Here is a 22,217-nt window from a genome sequence, read left to right on the forward strand (position 1 = left end):
ACAGAAATATTTTGGGATTTGACAGGGTAGCAAGCTAAGTATGAAGGGGGGTAAGCCAAAGTTGACCACCCTGTCCACCCCAGAGCACCACCCCCTACCTCTTAAATATGCTATAAAAGAGACAGTAAGAAAAAGACACAAGGACCTTCCTATTAGACCCTTCCCTAACCAGTTTCAACCACTCAGTAAACCTATAATTACAATTATTTGATAGCATCATTCAATCAATTCTTCTATGTAGATATAGGAGTGAAGTCTGGAATCTATACAGTAAGGGACAGAATCTCAACATCCTGCACCTCCAGTTCCTTAACGCATACTCCACATGTACAGAAATTCTTCCTGAAAACAGACGGAACTTTTCCCCTTAAAACTTACCATACAAATAAAAATATATTCAGATTCTAGTGTCACCTCAGTAACAACATAAATACTTTCCACTTTCAGATACTTTTTCAAATAACCCAACATCTTCCAGAAATATGCAGAACCTATATAACAAACAAGCTATACCATAATACCACTAACTCCCAGTACTCTAACAGCAGCATTTGCTTATCTTTCCCCCAAAGCCCACATCCTCCTTCCTCTGTTTCTGTGGATAAGTCATTATTTCAATCCCATCAGCCAGTAACATTGGAGTATGCATATCCAAAATTCTGCTAAAACATGCCATTTTTCTCTTTAACATTGCCAAAATCTGTCTCTTCCTTTTCTGAACACAATACCAGAGCCCTTATCCACTCTCTCATCTCATCCCGCTTAGACTCTTGCAACCTGCTCCTCACAGGTCTCTCAGCAAGTCATCTCAGTCTGCAGTCTGTCCTAAATTCAGCTGCACCAAAGTAGCTGCACTCACATAACCCCTTTTCTGAAGTCACTGTATTGGCTCCCTATCTGCTTCCGCATACAGTTCAGCTCCTCTTGCTCACCTACAAATGCCTTCACTCTACAGCACCTCACTACCTCTCCTCTCTTATCTCTCTACACTCCTCCTTGTGCACTCCACTCATCAGACAGGTCACTGCTATTTGTGCCCTTCTCTACCTCCAATTCCCAACTCCATGCTTTTCACCTGCTGTGCTGTGTGCTTGGAATAGTCTTCCTGGACTAGTGGATCATGCTCCTTCTCTTGCTGTATTTAAATCCCATCTAAAGACCCACCTTTATTTATTTATTTAATTTATTTAAAAGTACTTGTATGCCATGATTTACAATAAAAACATACATAAAATAAATAATAACGTACAAATTAAAATTAACATTATAATAAAATAAAACTTAAAATAAGTACTGACTAAAGTATCAGAGAAGACAAATCTGGGGAGATTAAAGAAAGAGCCAGGGAGAAGGGGGGAGGTGGAGTGCAAGGAAGGAAATAGAAGTAAGTGAAAAAAACATTAATCAGGGAATGCACATTTGAAGAGATGGGTTTTTAGTGCCTTTTTTGAATGCCTTGATGTCAGTTATGAGGCGGATCTTTCTCGAGTGATGTCTAGCCTAGTGGATTTAGGAGATGGTATTTGGAGTAACATCTGATTCTGGGATCTTAGAACACGAGATGGAGTATATAAATGTAGAGTAGAGGAAAGCCAGCAGTTTTGTTAACTAATTTTCTTTTCTTTTTAACAATTGTCTTGCTTTATAAAATACCCCAAGTCTCTTGTCTTATGTTTTTTATTAGATTGTAAACACTATTGTATGTTTGTACAACACTGCATATGTTGTGTAGTGCTAAAGAAATACTTAGTAGTAGTAGAAAGGGAAGGACTGCACAAATACATTAGTCAAACTACTATAGATTATTACGCAGATGTGACATACTAGCAGAATACTTCACATTGGTCACACATGCAGAATTTGTGCTCCCTTAACTAATACATAAGGGAGCAAAATTAGAAATAGAATCATGCAGACAAAATTTGAAATGGAAACCCAAAAATCTAGACTCTGCATACAATGCAACTTAAGAGGAAAAATAGATGCATTTCCTCCTGAACTGAGCAAAATACAAACATATAAGAAATGCACAAGTCCATTCTTTAAAAGCAGAAAATCTTTTGTCATCTGGGCATTTTATTTTTTAAATTGGGTTGGTCCTGGTCACTTTTATTTATTTATTTATTTAGCATTTTTATATACCGACGTTCTCGATACAAATATCAAATCAGGTCGGTTTACATAAAACAAAACAATCGCGGTGAGGCGTTACAATAAACGGAGTTTCAGAACATGAGAATAAATATTAAATAAACAGTGACTCATCAAATGACGAGAATCTATATAGTAAATAACATGTAATAAAATAGATTTTAGTCTGCTATGTTATTTTCCAGGGTTTCTTTTTCCATTTTACATTTCTTCTCTCTCCTGCCATCTTCTTCCTTTCCCTTCCTGTATCTGTTTGACATTGATTTTTCCTTATCATTTCTTCTCTGATTCTTCTCTGCCTTTATCCATTCATAGCTAAATTTCATCCTTCCTTCTTCCCATTTAACCATCTAGTTCTTAGTGTCTCCTCTATTTACCTCTCATCTACCAGCTTTCCAGTTCTCCCTTCCCCAAACCTCCCATTCTCCCCTCTGTCTCTCATTCCTTCTCAGTCTTCTATTCCCTCTGTATATTTTACCCACTCCCTAATTGTCCATTTTCACCTTCTGTACCCATTCTCTGCTAATTATCAACTAACATCTGCTTCTTATCCCTTTACCAGCTCCAGCTACTTCCTTGTTGCTCTTTCACTCCCTGGCCTCCAGCCTGTTAAGAACATAAGAACATGCCATACTGGGTCAGACCAAGGGTCCACCAAGCCCAGCATCCTGTTTCCAACAGTGGCCAATCCAGGCCATAAGAACCTGGCAAGTACCCAAAAACTAAGTCTATTCCATGTTACCGTTGCTAGTAATAGCGGTGGTTATTATCTAAGTCAACTTAATTAATAGCAGGTAATGGACTTCTCCTCCAAGAACTTATCCAATCCTTTTTTAAACACAGCTATATTAACTGCACTAACCACATCTTCTGGCAACAAATTCCAGAGTTTAATTGTGCGTTGAGTGAAAAAGAACTTTCTCCGATTAGTTTTAAATGTGCCACATGCTAACTTCATGGAGTGCCCCCTAGTCTTTCTATTATCCAAAATAGTAAAAAACGATTCACATCTACCCATTCTAGACCTCTCATGATTTTAAACACCTCTATCATATCCCCCCCTCAGCCGCCTCTTCTCCAAGCTGAAAAGTCCTAACCTCTTTAGTCTTTCCTCATAGGGGAGCTGTTCCATTCCCTTTATCATTTTGGTCACCCTTCTCTGTACCTTCTACTGTTTATCTCCTGCCTAGCCTCCTATTTACCTCTTTCATCACCTCAATGGAGAAAGCTGAATAGTGGAGTGCTCTAGGGATCTGTACTTTATCACTGCTTTTTATCATATTTATAAACTAGTTCTTAAGCCCATCCAAGGACAAGACAGTACCATTAGATCGAGCTGTCCAGTTACGGACCAAGTGTTTGAGAGGTGTCTGAATACAATGGATGAGTCATCTCCTTCCCTTTATGCTTCCCTTCTGGTTTATATGATCCTTCCTTTTTCTTTTTTTCCTGCCTTCTCTCTCTTCCACTTTCCTACAGTGTCCTCTCACCTTCTGCCTCTTCCCTCCCCATACCTTGCTGATCTCTCCTGGGCAGCTATAGATCTCTCCCACCGGCAGGGTGTGGGGACTCCATTGCACTCCAGCACCATAGTGGGTCTCTCATTTCTGCAGCACTCTTGCATCTCCTGCATTGTGTGACGGTTGCTGTCTGTGAATTGCCCCAGAAACGAGCAGCCTAATGCCAGGAAATTCAAATGCAGGCTACCAACAGTAGAGGGACCTTTGCCTAGACCAACCACCTTCCCTTTGAGTTGAGCCCTCTGGTGCTGGTGGCAGGTGAGGCATATGAAACAGGAGGAGACCCCACCACAGACAAGGAGCAAGAGGTCAAGAGCAGAACGAGGAACAGATACGAACCAAGAATCCAGGAACCTGGGAAGGAGCATGAACAGGAGTGTAGCATGTGGAATCCAACAATGAATGAATTTAGCCAGAGTACCAGGGTTGAAGGTAAGACCAAGCTCTGGCAACTGGCTGATGAAACTGCCACAGTATAAATATGTCAGAGAAAACAAGATGGCCACCGGGGGGGGGAAGCGAAGGCTGCTGAGTGGGAGAAATGGGCAAGTAGTCCAGAATATCTCACAGCTTCACCTTCAGGTTGGAGGGTAGTCCAGCAACAGATTGTTACACATTGAACTGCTGCTGAGGCTGCTGTCCTACTTCCTGCTGCAAATGATGATGATGCAAGGATAGGGCCCATATCAAGACAGAGAGTGTACAGCAAGAGAGAAATGGAGGTAATTTGCATACCAGTGAAGCGGGTGCATGGCAACTTTCCTCTGTATATATATTAGATGACCTAGAAATGATGTGAGGTGAGATGATCAGATTTGAGTTGATAAAAAAAAAAAAAAATTATTCAGAGTTGTTAAATCCCAAGATGATTGTGAGAACTTGCAAGAGAACATTGAGAGACTGGGCTTTGAAATGGCAGATGACATTTAATGTGCACAAGTGCAACGTAATGCATGTAGGGAAGAACAACCCAAATTAAACCTACACAATGCAAAGTTCCACATTGGGAGTCATCACCCAGGAAAGAAATCTAGGTGTCATCGTGGATAATATGTTGAAATCATCTGCTCGGGGTAGTGCAGCCAAAAAAGCAAGTAGAATGCTTGGCGTTAAGAAAGAATGGAGAATAAAACAGAAAATATCAAAATGCTTCTGCATCATTCCATGGTACGACCACACCTTGAGTATTATGTGCAATTCTGATCACTGCATCTCAAGAAAAGAAATAGTAGAATAATAAAAGCTACAGAGAATGGTGACCATACTAATAAAGGGGATAGAATGATTCCCCTAGGAGGAAAGGCTAAAGAAGTTAGGACTCTTCAGCTTGGATAAAAGACAGCTGAGGGGACAAATGATTGGTCTACAAAATGAGTGGATGGAACAGGTAAATGTAAATCAACTCTCTCATAAAGCACAAAGACTAGAGGACACTTAATGAAATTATTAGATACATTTAAAACAAATAAAACATATTTATTTTTACTCAATTTATAATTTAGCTCTGGAATTCATTGCCGGAGGATGTGGTAAATAAAACCTGTTAGTGTAGCTGAGTTTAAAAAAGGTTCAGACACATTTTTGGAAGAAAAGTCCATAAACCATTATTAAAGTGGACTTAGGGAAATCCTCAGCTTATCCCTGGGATAACCAGCATGGAATCTATTAACGTTTTGAGATCCTGGCTGGTACTTTTGATATAGATTAGCCACTGTTGGAAACAGGATGCAGGGCTTGATGAACCTTTGGTCTAACCCAGTCTGGCAAATCTTATATTCTTAGATTCTTATGGATTATTTTTCCCTGCGTGCATTACTTTGCATTTGTCCACATTAAATTGCATCTGTCATTTAGATGCCCATTTAGATCCCCTAATCTTACATGGTCCTTCTGCAGTTCCTCAAAATCTGCTGCATTTTTTAATAACTCAAAAGAATTTTGTCATTTGCAAATTTGGTTACCACATTCATTCCTTTCTCCAGATCATTTGCGAAAATGCTCAGTAGATAGGATCCAGTACAGACTCATGGATACTTCACTAACAACCTTTCTCCATTTGGTTAAAGACTCTGTTTCCTGTCTTTTATCCAGTTATAAATCCACACTGCCTAGAATATAAGAACATGCCATACTGGATCAGACCAAAGGTCCATCAAGCCCAGCATCCTGTTTACAACAATGGCCAATCCAGGCTATAAGTACCTGGCAAGTACCCCGAAAACCAAGTCTATCCCATGCTACTGATGCTAGTAATAGAGGTGGCTATTTTCTAAATCAACTTGATTAATAGCAGATAATGGACTTCTCCTCTAAGAACTTATCCAAACCTTTTTAAACCCAGCAACATTGACTGCACTAACCACATCCCCTGGTAACAAATTCCAGAGTTTAATTGTGCATTGAGTGAAAGAACCTTCTCCGATTAGTTTTAAATGTGCTACATGCTAACTTCATGGAGTGCCCCCTAGTCCTTCTATTATCCAAAAGAGTAAATAACTGATTCACATTTACCAGTTCTAGACCTCTCATGATTTTAAACACCTCTATCATATCCCCCCTTAGCCATCTCTTCTCCAAGCTGAACAGTCCTAACCTCTTTAGTCTTTCCTCATAGGAGAACTGTTCCATCTCCTTTATCATTTTGGTCACCCTTCTCTGTAACATCTCCATCGTAACTATATATTTTTTGAGATGCGGCGACCAGAATTGTACACAGTATTCAAAGTGCGGTCTCACCATGAAGCGATACAGAAGCATTTTGTCATTTTCCATTTTATTCACCATTCCCTTCCTAATAATTCCTTTTTTTGACTGCCACAGCACACTGAGCCGACAATTTCAAAGTATCCACTAAGACGCCTAGATCTCTTTCCTGTGTGGTAGCTTCTAATATGGATCCTAACATTGTGTAACTATAGCATGGGTTATTTTTCCCTATATGCATCACCTTGTACTTATCCACATTAAATTTCATCTGCCATTTGGATGCCCAATTTTCCAGTCTCACAAGGTCCTCCTGCAATTTATCACAATCCGCTTGTGATTTAACTACTCTGAATAATTTTGTATCATTTGCAAATTTGATTACCTCAGTCGTTATATTCCTTTCCAGATCATTTATAAATATATTGAAAAGCATGGGTCCCAGTACAGATTGGTGAGGCACTCCACTGCCCACCCCCCTCCACTGAGAAAATTGTCTGTTTAATCCTACTCTGTTTCTTGTCTTTTAACCAGTTTGCAATCCACGAAAGTACATTGCCACCTATACCATGATTTTTACTTTTCCTAGAAGCCTCTCATGAGGAACTTTGTCAAATGCCTTCTGAAAATCCAAAATCACTACATCTACCAGTTCAACTTTATCTACATGTTTATTAACCCCTTCAAAAAAGTGAAGCAGATTTGTGAGGCAAGACTTGCCTTGGATGAAGCCATGCTGACTTTGTTCTGTTAAACCATGCCTTTCTATATGTTCTGTGATTTTGATGTTTAGAACACTTTCCACTATTTTTCCTGGCACTGAAGTCAGGCTAACTGGTCTCTAGTTTCCTGGATCGCCCCTGGAGTCCTTTTTAAATATTGGGGCTATATTAGTCACCCTTCAGTCTTCAGATACAATGGATGATTTTAAAGATAGGTTACAAATTTTGACTAATAGATCTGAAATTTCATTTTTTAGTTCCTTCAGAACCCTGGGGTGCATACCATCCAGTCCAGGTGATTTACTACTCTTCAGTTTGACAATCAGGCCTACCACATCTTCTAGGTTTACCGTGATTTGGTTCAGTCCATCTGAATCATTACCCATGAAAACCTTCTCCAGTACGGGTATCTCACCAACATCCTCTTTAGTAAACACCAAAGCAAAGAAATTGTTTAATCTTTCTGCTATGGCTTTATCTTCTCTAAGTGCCCCTTTTAACCCCTCGATCATCTAACAGTCCAACTGACTCCCTCGCAGGCTTTCTGCTTCGGATATATTTTTAAAAGATTTAACTGTGAGTTTTTGCCTCTTCGGCCAACTTCTTTTCAAATTCTCTCTTAGCCAGTGTTATCAATGTCTTACATTTAACTTTCCAACACTTATGCATTATCCTATTTTCTTCTGTTGGATCCTTCTTCCAGTTTTTGAATGAAGATCTTTTGGCTAAAATAGCTTCTTTTACCTCCCCTTTTAACCATGCCGGTAATTGTTTTGCCTTCCTTCCACCTTTCTTAATGTGTGGAATACTTCTGGACTGTGCTTCTAGGATGGTATTTTTTAAAAATGACCATGCCTCTTGCACACTTTTTACCTTTGTAGCTGCTCCTTTCAGTTTTTTTCTATTTTTCTCATTTTGTCAAAGTTTCCCTTTTGAAAGTTTAGCACGAGAGCAATGGATTTGCTTACTGTCCCCCTTCCAATCTTTAATTCAAATTAAAGATTGAATTAAAGATAGAATTAAAGATTTGAATTAAAGATTCAAATTCAGATTAAAGATGAAAGCATTTCCGGACCTAAACTAAACCTTAAGCCGTCTTTGACTAGTCAGTCTTTGCCTTAACATGGCAATTAATCCCCACAGCATCAGGGCAACTCATTATTGCCTCAATTGCATTGATAGGCATATATGTACTCTCTATTAAAACCCCGCCTTCTCTTCTCTGTTCCAAGTTATATTACTCCCTTGTTTTATTGTAACTGCAACCCTTAACTTCCTCTTGTTTAATGTTTACTATTATTACTACTACCATTATTATTTGTTATTTAATGCTATTTATGACCTTTGTTCCCTCTACACTTGTTAATTGTAAACCGACATGATGCGATATTTATTGCGAATGCCGGTATAGAAAAACTTTAAATAAATAAATAAATACATTTGATCATATTATGATCACTATTGCCAAGCGGCCCCACCACCGTTACCTTTCTTATCAAATCCTGTGCTTCACTGAGAATTAAATCTAAAATTTCTCCTTCTTGTCGGTTCCTGAACCAATTGCTCCATATAACTGTCATTTATTCCATCCAGGAACTTAATCTCTCTAGCATGTCCCGATGATACATTTACCCAGTCAATATTGGGGTAATTGAAATCTCCCATTATTACTGCACTACCAATTTGATTAACTTCCCTATTTCTCTTAGCATTTCACTGTCCGTCTCACCATCTTGGCCAGGTGAACGGTAGTATACTATCACTATAGTCTTCCCTGACACACAAGGGATTTCTACCCATAAAGAATCAATTGTGCATTTAGTCTCATGCAGGATGTTTATCCTGTTGGACTCTATGCCATCCCAGACATAAAGCGCCACACCGCCTCCCAGGTGCTCCTCTCTGTCATTGCGATATAATTTGTACCCCGGTATAGCACTGTCCCATTGGTTATTCTCCTTCCACCATGTCTCTGAGATGCCAATTAAGTCTGTCATCATTCACTGCTATACATTCTAATTTTCCTATCTTACTACTTAGACTTCTGGCATTAGCATACAAACATTTCAAAGTTTGCTTTTTGTTTGTATTTTCATTCTGCTTTTTAATTGATAGGGATAAGTTAGAATTTTTTAGTTCAGGTGAGTTTTTAGTTACAGGCACTTGGACTACTTTTCTTATTATTGGAACCTCACTGTTTGGATGCCCTAATTCTAATGCATCATTAGTATCCTTTGTAGATACCTTCCTCCGAGCCATGCACTGCTGAGCAACTGTCTGCTTTCCCCTTAGAGCAGCTTTTAAACTAGTATAATCTCCTTTTTAAAGGTTAGCGTCGGCAGTCTGGTTCCACCCTGGTTAAGGTGGAGCCCATCCCTTCGGAAAAGAGTCCCCCTTCCCCAAAAGGTTCCCCAGTTCCTTACAAAACTGAATCCCTCTTCCTTGCACCATCATCTCATCCTCGCATTGAGACGCCGGAGCTCTGCCTGCCTCTGGGGACCTGCGCGTGGAACAGGGAGCATTTCAGAGAATGCTATCCTGGAGGTTCTAGATTTCAGCTCTCTACATAAGAGCTAAATTTGGCTTCCAGAACCTCCCTTCCACATTTTCTTATGTCGTTGGTGCCCGCATGTACCGCGACAGCTGGCTCCTGCCCAGCACCGTCTAAAATCCTATCTGTGATGCGTGAGGTCCGCCATTTTCACACCAGGCATGTTACCAGGCGACCCTCACGCCTATCAGCTACCTGGCTGTCTACATTCCTAATAATCGAATCACTAACTATGACGGCCGACCTAACCCTTCCCTCCTGGGCAGTAGCCCTGGGAGACACATACTCGGTGCAAAAGGACAATGCACGACCTGGAGAGCAGGTCCTTGCTACAGGATCCTTTCCTGCTGCACCAGGTTTATGCTGTACGATCATGAGACATTCTTCTTCCAAGGCAGCACCAGGGCTGCCATTCTGAAGTTGGAACTTGGCTACTATGTCCCTGAAGGTCTCATCTATATACTTCTGTCTGCCTCAGCTCCTCCAGGTCTGCCACTCTAGCCTCCAGAGACCGGACTCATTCTCTGAGAGACAGGAGCTCTTTGCATCGGATGCACACGTACAACTTCTCACCGGTGGGTAAAAAGTCATACATGTGACACTCGATGCAAAAGACTGGGAGGCCCCACTCTTGCTGCTGCACTGCTGCCTTCATCTCAAATTTGTTCAGTTCCTAGTTAAGTTTTAGGTTGCTATGGGAGTAGGAATGTGTCTAATTAGCGTCCTTTAAATGTATTAGTATATTCACTATATGTCTGTTAGTGGTCTACAGGGGAATAATCAAACTCTCAGTAAGGTGTGAGGAATTCGTGAAGTGAAGTTAAAAGGCTGATTTATTTATTTATTTATTTGTGGATGTGCCACCTGCCTATAAATTAATGGATGAGCTAGGGATGGGAGGGCTGGGAAATACAAATACACTAACTTCTGTTTATTAGCTGCCTTACTTGACTATTAAAAGCACAAACACACTAACTAATATACCCCAATAGTTTACTTCTCTCCAATACTTAAAAAAAAAAATTTCCCAAGCAAAACTTACTGATTCCTTTCAGCCACCAGCAAGGATATCCTCTCCTCTCAGTGCTCCTACTACCTCCTATCCTATGACCACCCAATTTGATGAGGAGTGTCTCAGGAGACTTTGTAAAATATCTTCTGTAAATCCAAATGCCCTATATCAACCTGCTCACTTTTATATGTATGTTTGTTTACACGTTAAAAAAAAAATCTACTAAATTGGTAAAGCAAGACTTAAATTTGCTAAAGCCATGTTGTCACTCCTCCATTCTCCATTGACAGGCATGGCTGAATTAGCCATAAAATGGATTGATGTCATTCAGTAGTGCCGAACAGATCCTTCTCTCTAATTTAGTAAAGTTTTTTTAAATTCTGAGCAAGCACACTACATCATGAGCCCTTCAGTCTTTTTGTCTGTGCTACTGCAGGAGCATGTATCCTCCCTCTCTCTAGTTTTTCATTGTATTTCTACCTCTGGCAGTCTATACCTATGCTTTTTTTTTCTTTTTGCCTTGCTGCTTCAGCAGTCCCTCAACAACAGAATTTTTCAATGCTACTCTCAATAAATAAATAAATAAATAAATAAATAAATAAAATGCTTTTGCCCTCTTCTGTAGCCGGAGACCTATTCCTTAGGTACCTTAGGAGAGAGGGTCCTTACCCTGGACTGAGTTGTTTTTTTTTCTTCCGGTGGTGCGAGTAGCCCGGCCCCGAAGCCCTCTGTGATGAGGCTCCTTGGCCCCGACAACGCTGCTGATCCCGCCCACCTGTGACGTCTTCGGAAGGAGACACTGAGGCCTACAAAATCAGCCCTGCAGCAGTGTAAAAAGTGAGGAGAAGGAGGAGAGAGGGTCCTTACCCTGGACTGAGTTTTTTTTTCTTCCAATGGTGTGAGTAGCCCGGCCCCAAAGTCCTCGGTGGTGAGGCCCCCTGACCGCGATGACGCTGCTGATCCCACCCACCTGTGACATCATCGGAAGAAGACGGGACAGGGACTTCCACAGTTTCCGTTGCCGCCAGGTCCCCTGTCAATTCAGGTCCTTCGATTCCTCTGTACCCTCGCGCAGTCAATGCCCCATCGCTACCGTCGGTACCCCCTTCAGACCATCCTGGATTCTTAGATGCCATCGATACCCCTCCCCCCGCGGTAAACTGATGCCATTGGTCCCTGCATCGTTTCTATCAGTGCCATCCATGTTTTTCATCCATGGCACTGATTTTTCCTTGGGTTTCATTGGTGCCATCATTGCCCGGATGGATGCCATCGACGTACACCTTGTCTCGTCTGTGCCATCCATGCCTGAGTCGATGCCACCATCGCCCGGGGCACTTCCATCCTTTATTTTATTGATGCCATCAATGCTCAGGTCCATTCCATTGATGCCAGGTCCATTGCATCGATGCCCAGGTCCATTGCATCGATAGGCATCGATGCCGATATCATTTTTCCGATGCCAACGATATTTTTCGATTATTCGATGCCACATCGTTCCCATAGATACCTACGCCGATGCCATCAGTGCTTCCGTCACTGTCATCATTGCTCTGGCTGAGTCATCGACGTTTTTTTATATATATTTTTGACGATACCCTCTAGGCCGCTTCAGCCGCATCGACACCGTCATTACCGACATAGCACCGCCACGTAATGCCCTCGCCTGAACACAGTGCTCCATATGTAGGCTCCATACGTAGTGTGTAGGCTAATACGGGGCGTATTAGCCTACGACACTACATAGTGCCAGGAGCAGTGCAGGCATGCTGACAGTCCGTCATCAGTCGCCATCCAAGACAGCGAGGGCATCCATCTCGGCGCTGGGGAAAGACTGGGCCGAGCACCGTGGCATGCATCGTCATCGACACGGTGACCGTCCGCCACCGACACCATCTAGCACATTGGTGCTATCCTTCTCGATGCTGGACAATGCTCAGGCCGAGTAACATCACCACTGCCATCGACACTGGTCTGCACAGTAATGGCAGTCCTTGGTGCTCCAGAAACACCGGAACGAGTTCCGAAGAATTCTGTACTGGCATCACGAGACATCGAGCCGCTGCGATGAGGGGTGGGTTCACGAGCTGTTAATCGGCTTCCCTGTTCCTGAGGCGTGCCCCACCGACATCGGTGGGGCATTGTGGCCCTCCACAAAATACTACCGTGGCAGCGCCAGCCACGCTCAGCCTATCTCCTCTATACCTGCGCCACCATATCAGGCATCAGAGTTGAGACGGGTGTCTACTCCCTCGATGACTCCTGAAATCCACGGAGCCAGCAAACTTCACCGGCTCATCCTTCGGCGATCCACGTCAGATGGTAAGTACCCACTTCTGTGGCATTCCCATTGAGATGTGTTCTCTAATTCGAGCCACATGGTTTGAAAAGTTCTAGGTCATGTACCTTCCAAGAACCATATTAGTGTCAAATATCGCTATGCCAGCTATGTCAGCCACAATACCAAGAGAACCTCGCTCTCATTTCTTTGAGATTACATCAGGGCATCCTCCCTTCTTCAGCAACGAGGCTCTATACTGATTAATGCTCTGGCTTCTGGTTCCTGCTTCAGAACCAAAGTTCCAGGTGCATTCACTGATCTGCTAAACACGAGATCCAGCAAATACTGCCTCAAGTGCAAGTCCACCTCGAAGCCTGACAACAGGTCTCGATGTCTCCTTGTACAGCACACACAAATGCGGGTAAAACTTTACCACTCATGCTCCCGTGGGAGGTTACATGATATCCAGATTACATCAGCTCCTCCAGTTGGACACCTCCTGGTCTCCCAACTGGCCGGATATCAGAGCGGCCACCCCACCTTGTACCAAAGTTCCCGGTACACTCCCTCAGACGCTACAAAGCGGGGAGGGGTGGGGGGGGGTTGGGGAATTTTAATTACACTATTCTTTCTTTTAACAGAAAGTAGTTACTCTCCGCCCATCCTGGACCTCAGAAATACCAACTTTCTTCATAAGGCACAGGTAAAATGGTATCTCTTGTCACCATGCTTCCATATCGCAATAAGTACATTACCTCTAATCTTTCTATGTGCTTCATGGTGAGTCAACAATATTACAATCCCAAGCTCTGCCGGTTGCACCAGCTTCGGCAACTGGGGTATTCATTGAATCACTATCTGTGACTGCTGTTTCTCTGCGGAGTGCAACATCATTCATGCTTTTCCTTGCATGGACAACTGCATAACCATAGTCAGTCCTCGCAAGGAGCTCTAACTTCTTCATGACTCACTATACATTTACTAACTGGGATTACTGCTTCTGCCATAAATACCTTATACAACACTTCTGGACACCACAGTCACAATGACCTTCCTGTCCAGCAACTGTGCAGACATTCTAATAAATTCCTATATGTCCCTGCGCGCATATTCCATAACCTCAGCCCCTCAATTCTTCATTGTCGGGATATGGGGTTTTTTCACTATGCACTTTCCTCATAGATCCAAAACTGCTATATGAGTTAGATTCAGTGAAATTCTATCAGTGAGTCTAAGCTGTTCAACCACTTTCGGCCCTCATCTATATTACAGATCTAGAACGAAAACCTAGTCTGATCCTGCTCATGCTCACATTTCCTCAGGGTTGTAAGTTTGACCTAAAGTCTTCTCAACCCAGTATGCATCTATTCCACTCCAGGCACAGTTTCACATAAACTTCCTGGACCTTGTAGCCATGAGTTATACCCTTATGCCTTCCAATACTGCCTCTGCAACAAATCTTTGTGCATACAGACAGACAGCATAGGGACAATGTGCTTTCCAACACACAAGCATGCACAACCTCTTAGCTGCTCTGCAAGGAAGCTGCCAGCTCTACCCTTGGCCCTTGCTCACTCTATGCATCCTCGGGCCACTTATCTAAGAGATTTACTGAACGCACTAACTGACCTTCTCCATATAGCTTCCATCCTCTCGAATGGTCTCGGACTACATGTGTGGCGTGAAACATCTTCTAGCGCTGAGGTCAACCGAACTTGCCCTCTGCGTCCGCATCAAACCATTCGGTGCACGGATTCTCCTCCCTACACATGTTTCCAATGCGTTCCCATAGGCGCCTTTGTTCCATCAAATTATATGTCTCTTCCGCTGCCTCTCATAGCCAGCACTCTTCTAATACTGAAACGGGACAGGATTCACTGTTCCTCAGACCCACATCTTCGCCGAGACCAGTATGCTTCCCATACACCAGTAACCAATTTGCCTTCTCACCAGTCAGTCACAAATTGTAGACTCACTGATGCTCTCAGGTACTGGTAGCATCACAAAACCTTCCACACATAAATCCTACCATTCAAAATGTCATGATTTACCACATGACGCATACAAAAGGGTATTACCCTTTTTCTTTTTTCTACACTCTCTTCTCTTGCTCCCTTGGATTCTGTTCCCCAGACATCCTCCACATAGGTACACCTCTGTTCCAATTGGTGTATCGTTTGGAAGTGGGGATACCCGATTAACAGTAAACCCCTTCTGAGTCAGCTTACCATGGATTATCCACTGATCAAGCCACCTCTATTTTCACTAGTCACGGAATGGAACCTATATTTTGTGCTTATAAGTCTCATACGTTCTCTGTTCGAGCCTTTCCATTCCTCTCATTTCACAGTTTGGCATGGGAAATTCTTTCCCTCATAAATGTCATTTCTGCCAACAGGGTCAGTGAGTTACACACCTTGTTACATACTCATCCGACCCTGCATTCCTCCGTGACAGAGTGGTTTTATGTTTTCAACTTCATATCCTTCTTAAGGGAGACGTTGCATCTCACCTTACTCAGAATATACTCTGCCCATTTTTCCCAACACCTCTCTCTCATCAAAGCGAGAGGGTTTTTCCACTCCTTGGACTGTAAAAGTGCACTTGCATTCTTTCTAGATCGTACTACACTCCATAGGAATTCCACCTAACTCTTTCCTTCTAGTGTAAAACAGTTTTTATTAATTTTCACCAAAATCAAACAATACATAATCTAGGAGGGCGGGTTACTTAGCCCTCACCAGACAACCATATATATAGAATCAAACATGAACAGTCGTATCCCTTTCCCCCCCCCCCCCCCCCCCCGGGAGTTCGAAACGACAAATAAACAAATATGCAATAGGCTGTAGAAAGAAAAGAAAAAAAACAATGTAATCACCCCAAAACATACAGTCCACTCTAGGCGTCAGGAACAGGACAATCATTCAGAATCAAACTGCGTGCCCGATGTGGCAAAGCTTGGATGTAAGGGTCCCAAACCATCAAGAATTTCCGGAGTACGGATGGAGAGCGTCGGGAACTTAATCTTCCATCTGAAGAAGACGATGCAGGTGATTCCTCCAGGTCCAGTAGGACGGGCCTTCTTTGGCACGCCACTGCAATAAAATCATCTTTTTGCCCATTAAGCATGCCTTACCAATAAGGAGGCGCACACCCCGCTGAACCCGTAATCTGGGACCAAAATCAAAAAGAAAAAATAAAGGAGTAATAGGAAGTACCACTCCCAACAAGCCCATCAGGTAAGCAGCAATACGACCCCAAAACCGGCGAACGGGCGGACACGCCCAAAAAGAATGAGATAGCGTGCCTACCCCAGTGCTACACTTAGAGCAGCATGAGGAAGTGGCCAGTCCCATGTAAAAAACATTCTGGGGGGAGACATAGGCTCGTCTAAGAAATTTAAATTACATTTCACGATAATACATACTTATTGTAAGGGATGCGGCCCTGGTAAAGCATGCTCGGAGTATGGGTACAGTAAGAACAAACAAACCATCCCGATTCCAACGTGCAACCAATATGGAGTAAGGTTCTTGTTTGATGAGCCCCCAAAGCTGCTTATAATAATAAGATAAGGAGGGTGCCTTCTGTGCAGTAAATTTAAAGAGCTTGTCTAAGACGGTAAAGACCGGCGATCGAGAGGCTTCTGACAGGGACTGTACGTAATGTCTTAGTTGAAGATAACTAAACACCTGAGTCGGGGCTAAGTGATATTGGATTTGTAAATCTGTAAAGGAGAGCATTTGTCCATCCTCATTAAGCACATGTCCAACATAGGTTATGCCTTTAGCCTTCCATTGTCGGAAACCAGCTGTGTGGGTACCAGGGCTAAAGTCACTATTTCCCTCTAGGGGCAGCATAACTCTTTCCTTCTGTGGCAAGAGTCAAGCTGCGAGTTCCAGTGGGCAAACAGACCTATTCCTCCTAATTGATGGTCTGTATCTCTTTTCCTACCAACAAACAAGCATTTCACTACAGCACTGTAACCACACTCTGTTGTGTCTGTCCCAGCCTCAATAGCTTTCCCTCTGCCGCTGCTGCTTGTACAAATTTATCAGGCTGCAACCTGGAGCTCTCTCCGTACCTTCGCAGCCCATTACTGCTTAGATACGACTAGCCGGTATGCTCCATGTTTGGCCAGTCCATCTACTCTTTTTCTTTTCGGTTTAACTACCCAATATCCTTCCACCAACCTGTTACGGGTTTCAGGATGCCCTCCGTTCCAAATTCCACCCCCGTCATTGCGCCTTTCGCACTTCTTGGGTGCATTTGGTGCACTCTCAGGCATCCTCAGCTCGGTACTCACCCATATGTGAAGACTATCATCCTGCTTGTCCTGTGAGAAAGCAAGTGCTGCTTACCTGTAACAGGTGTTCTCACAGGACAGCAGGATGTTAGTCCTCACGAAACTCACCTGCCACCCCGCGGAGTTGGGTCTGTATAGGTTTTTACTTTTATTTTAGTTTCGCTTGCGCTTTTAGCTATAAGACTAGACTGAGGGAGACACCTGTGGCTCACAGGGATAATTGCAGGCTGAGCATGCTCAGTGCACTCAGTGTGCCAGTGTCAGTCAAAGTTTTGTAGAAACTTTGACAGAAAAGTTTTACATACAGGGCTCCATCCTGTGATGTCACCCATATGTGAGGACTAACATCCTACTGTCCTGTGAGAACACCTATTACAGGTAAGCAACACTTGCTTTATTCAAAGGAGCTCCTGAATCTTGAAAATGTTCATATTTTACAAATCAAAATGTCCCCTGTTTCGCCACAAAGGCCGTGTCGAGAGGGACATTGTTACAATATAAGGACACAACCAAAGGGTTTAGGCAGCAAATGGCGGTGGCAGCATACCTGTGTCAGATGCATTCAGTAGATGTCAGGAGCTCATACAGAAGGTAGACAAACCAGCAAATTTAGACACCGAACTTGGCACCAGAAACAGATAATCCAATCACATGAGATCACATAGTACATAAGTGAGCCAGTCAACATGAGGAGTGACGTCATAGTTTATAGCGCTGGCATATTATAACGACATGGAAATAAATATACAAATAGATGATGGAATACTGATAATGTTATGTTACACATCCATATATAAACATAAATGCATATTTACACAAAATGTACCCACTCAATATCTAAATTGAGACCATATGGAGACAGTGATAATCCATAAGGGAACAGTGTAGAGTGAAAATCCACTTTTGTTCTTTGTAAAGCAATTGTTCAGAAAAATTGCCACCCCTTGAAGGGGGGGGGGGTCAAAACATAGATCACCAAGAATTTTATATTGGATAGAAAGTGTGAGGAGGAACTAATTTGCCTAGTTCAATCAGACTATGGTAATATGCAAGTGAAGTTGTCAGTCAGTGGTCGTGCTTGGGGTTGAAGGAGCAAATCGCGGTTAATATACAGTGCATGTTTAACGGCTCACTTCAATACATGATATGGGCAACCCCTTGCTACAAATCGTGCCATCATATTAGCCTGATTCAGATATTCTTTCTTAGATGTTCATAAACGTCGTAAACAGAACTGGCCAACCAGAATATTAGCTCTAAGGGAATGAGGATGATGACTATTAAAAGCTAGCAAAGTGTTATGGTCAATGTCTTTCCAAATGATCGAAGTAACAAACCCATCCTGATTGTATGATTTCCAAATATCTAGAAAGGATATCCTGGAGTGATGCAAGCAAAAATTAAACTGTAAATTCCTGTCACAATTATTAAGCCAACCTAAAAATAGGAAAAATTGGATATCTGTACCTGTCCAAATCAAATTAGACAAATTAGTTCCATCATTAAATGCCATTGGTCTATGCTGTCACTGCATGATATTTTTAAAGGTCCGTTTACATTTTGCTTTTCAGTGGGGAAAAATTTTGTGAGACCGCCATGTACGCCCCTATCACAACGTCCCCACCTCTGGGTCATCACCCATGCGGACACTGCTCGGTTTGCTTGCACTCCTTATCACTAACATCATTCTGACATCCAGTCACTGGCACGGAATATGCTCTTCACTTTTCATCATCACGCCTTTCTGCAGGTGTGCTTTGTGGTTATATGTCCGTGCCAGAAACTGTATGGTGGCAAGACTACACAACCCGTAAAAATTTGCGTGATTGAGTACCACTTGTGTATCCAGACATTGCGGGAGGAAGCACCTTTAGTATCATACTGGTTATCATCCTCGCACTCTGTATCCGATCTAAAATTCTTGGTGATTGAGGTTTTGACCCCCTCCCCCCCCCCCCCCTTCAAGGGGTGGCAGTTTTTCTGAACAATTGCTTCGCAAAGAACAAAAGTGGATTTTCACTCTACAGACACTGTCACTTATGATCTCAATTCAGATACTGAGTGAGTACATTTTGTGTAAATATGCATTTATGTTTATGTATGGATATGTGACATAACATCAGTATTCCAGCATCCATTTATATATTTACCTTCATGTCATTATAATATGTCAGCGCTTTAAACTATGACGTCACTCATCTCATGCTAGTTGGTTCACTTATGTACTATGTGATCTCATGCGATTGGATTATCCGTTTCGGGTGCCAAGTTCAGTGTCTTTAAGTTCGCTGGTTTGTCTACCTTCTGTATGAGCTCCTGACATTTACTGAATGCATCTGTGACAGATTTGCTGCCTTAACCCTTTGGTTGTGTCTTTATATTGTAGCAATGTTAATTTTGTCTTTTATAGTGTATGAGCTACAGCCCTTCTGTTCCTCCCGATGCAGCCTTTATGGCGAAACATAGTGTCGGGGAACATTTTGATTTGTAAAATATGAACATTTTCAAGATTCAGGAGTTCTTTTGAATAAAAATAAGTACTGTGAATTTGCAATGACAATCACTTTTTCTGCACTCTTTGATTTGTTGTTATACACGGAGTATGGCCTTATCTCCTGCTGTATTATTCCTGCAGGTTCAGATTTTCATGATGGGGCTCGGAATATTTCTTGGCTTTTTATTAGACTAACCCATAGAACAACTTGGACTGGAAGATAGAATTTGTTTTTAAATTTGTCCTGGTCACTATGTCAAGCTTTTTTTTTTTTTTTTTTTTATTAAGGAAATGGTTAGAATGCTATAATTACCCTGGTCTTTTTTATAAAATGAACTAAGTACTTTTCATATCAAAAGCTAATAAAAATATCTTTCTGCCATTTGTGTGAATGCTATTTTTCATTCTGATATTGATTGTAATAATACGATAAGACATAAAATAACTGTACAGTAGGTCTCTAAGTACAGTTCAAAAGACTTCAGGCAAATCATTTGAGTATAAGATTTCCTGGAATTTGGAAACTAAAACAAAGACAGTATCCATTAAAAAACAATGTAAATTAATATAGTTTCAAAGAAAGGACCATTGCACTTACGATACAGTGATCCCGTTTCTTTATTTTGACTTAGGAGATAAAATAATTGTGTATGGATGCAATTCATTTGCAGTTTTAAATATCCTGATTGCTCTCAGATTTTTGAGGACATGGCCATTGTTCAACAACTTTCTTTAACATGTAGAAAGAACATCAATTGAATAGTTCTTGTTTGTGTGTTTAGACCACTTGGCAGAGTTTTAAGCAATGTTTTACACTGGTTTGTTATTCTGTAAGCCACCCGAACATTGGATGGTGCAACATAGAAATATTTTAAATACATTTTATAAATAAATACCACAATTCTCATCTTTGTTTAGAGTAACTTTTAGTGCTGTGCTACACTAAAAAGAAGCTGGGATAAATAAGCTTAACATGGTGGCTGTTTTTTATTTTTTAGTTGATGAGTGCTGTTCAAAAAGGTCATGTGTCATGTAGCCGACTAGCAATGTTAATGAAGACAGCAGAAGAGAACCTCGATCAGAGAGATCCAATTCCTGTGGATCGCAGTGGTGGAGGAGTGTGAATCTTACCAGCAGAATACTACTTGCAAGTGGATATATATACAGCTGCTGCTCTATGCTGTACTCCATTCCACAGCTTTATAGTTCTCACTGCTCATTTGACATGGTTGATGTTTGGCACCAAGCATATCTTACAGCAGGAGTGACCAATCCTGGTCCTTAAGAGCCACAAATAGCCCTGGTTTTCAGGATATCCACAATGAATATGCATGAGATAGATTTGCATACATTGCCTCTATTGTACGCAAGTATATCTCATGCATATTCATTGTGGATATCCTGAAAACCAGGCCTATTTATGGCTCTGGAGGATGTAATTGGCCACCCCTAGCTTACAGAAAAGGAAGTGCATTGAAATAATTTTTATTTTTGCTGATTAATTTTCTGTATACCTATGTGTACTTCAAAAAGTGTACCTGTTAGATGGGATATGTTATTCTAGAACAATAGGCTAAAGTTGTGTGTGCAGAACCGAAGTGTTTGTGTACATCTGTATCACATAAGGTGCTTCATGCATCCCAAGTGCCTGACTCAGAAAATTGGATTGGCTAATTTACTTTCCTATTGCATTAAGAGCCCTTTAAGTCAGTAAATAATTATAGTTAAATAGTAAATAAAAGTAGAAAAAGATCAACTGGTTCATCCAGGTTTCCCTTTATTCATTTCCATAATATCCAAGAATGGATAAATCCCAAATGCATTTCCTAAGACAATTTTGTCATCTTCCTCCTATGTTTTCCATCCTTAGCATGCAAGATCCTATATTAGTTACTATTCGTCTCCCATGTCTAAACCAAAAGTATACCAATAATTCAAACATCCAAAACACCAACATGGCCTTTACCTACCAAGTCCCCTTGACCTTTACAGACAGTAGGCTTGCCATCACCAACTCTCTGCACTGATCCAGTCAACACGAGAAATGCTTAGCCTTCCAAACATGAGTAACTGTGTTTTCGCTTGGACTTCTGTTATTACTCTACTTGCTAAATAGACCCAACTGCTAATTGATTCTATCATCACAGCTTGCCAGACAGACATAGCTGCATGGGCACTTGTGTTTCCATTAGGACTTCTGTTACTGCTATATTTGCAACCTGCCATCCAGTCCCAGCTGCTTATTAATTCATCTTTTTTTTTTTTTTTTTTTTTTTTTTTTACAGTTGAGGATTTACTATGCTTATCCCATGCATTCTTGAAGCCCTTTACAATCATAGCCTCTACCACCAACTCTATAAGGGTGTTCTACTTATTTACCATCCTTTCTGTGAAAAAATATTTTCCTCTTCAACCAGTCAGACCAGTCCAAATAAATGAGTTAATTCACCTCGACCAGCACGTCACCCATATAT

At 41.7% G+C, this 22,217-nt stretch overlaps 1 protein-coding gene across 2 annotated transcripts in view; it reads left to right on the top strand.

Annotated features, from left to right (window-relative positions):
- GPD2 (glycerol-3-phosphate dehydrogenase 2) overlaps positions 1–21,478 on the top strand; it is a 516,322-nt gene extending 494,844 nt beyond the window's left edge. For both annotated transcript variants that reach the window (XM_029605520.1, XM_029605521.1), the window contains one exon: positions 20,742–21,478. In XM_029605520.1, the coding sequence (XP_029461380.1) occupies positions 20,742–20,867 (126 nt within the window). In that variant the 3' untranslated portion in view covers positions 20,868–21,478. The remainder of the gene's footprint in view (positions 1–20,741) is intronic.
- Positions 21,479–22,217: the final 739 nt, after the last annotated feature.

The sequence above is a fragment of the Rhinatrema bivittatum genome, chromosome 6 (assembly GCF_901001135.1).
Source record: "Rhinatrema bivittatum chromosome 6, aRhiBiv1.1, whole genome shotgun sequence".
Taxonomy (NCBI): Eukaryota; Metazoa; Chordata; class Amphibia; order Gymnophiona; family Rhinatrematidae; genus Rhinatrema; species Rhinatrema bivittatum.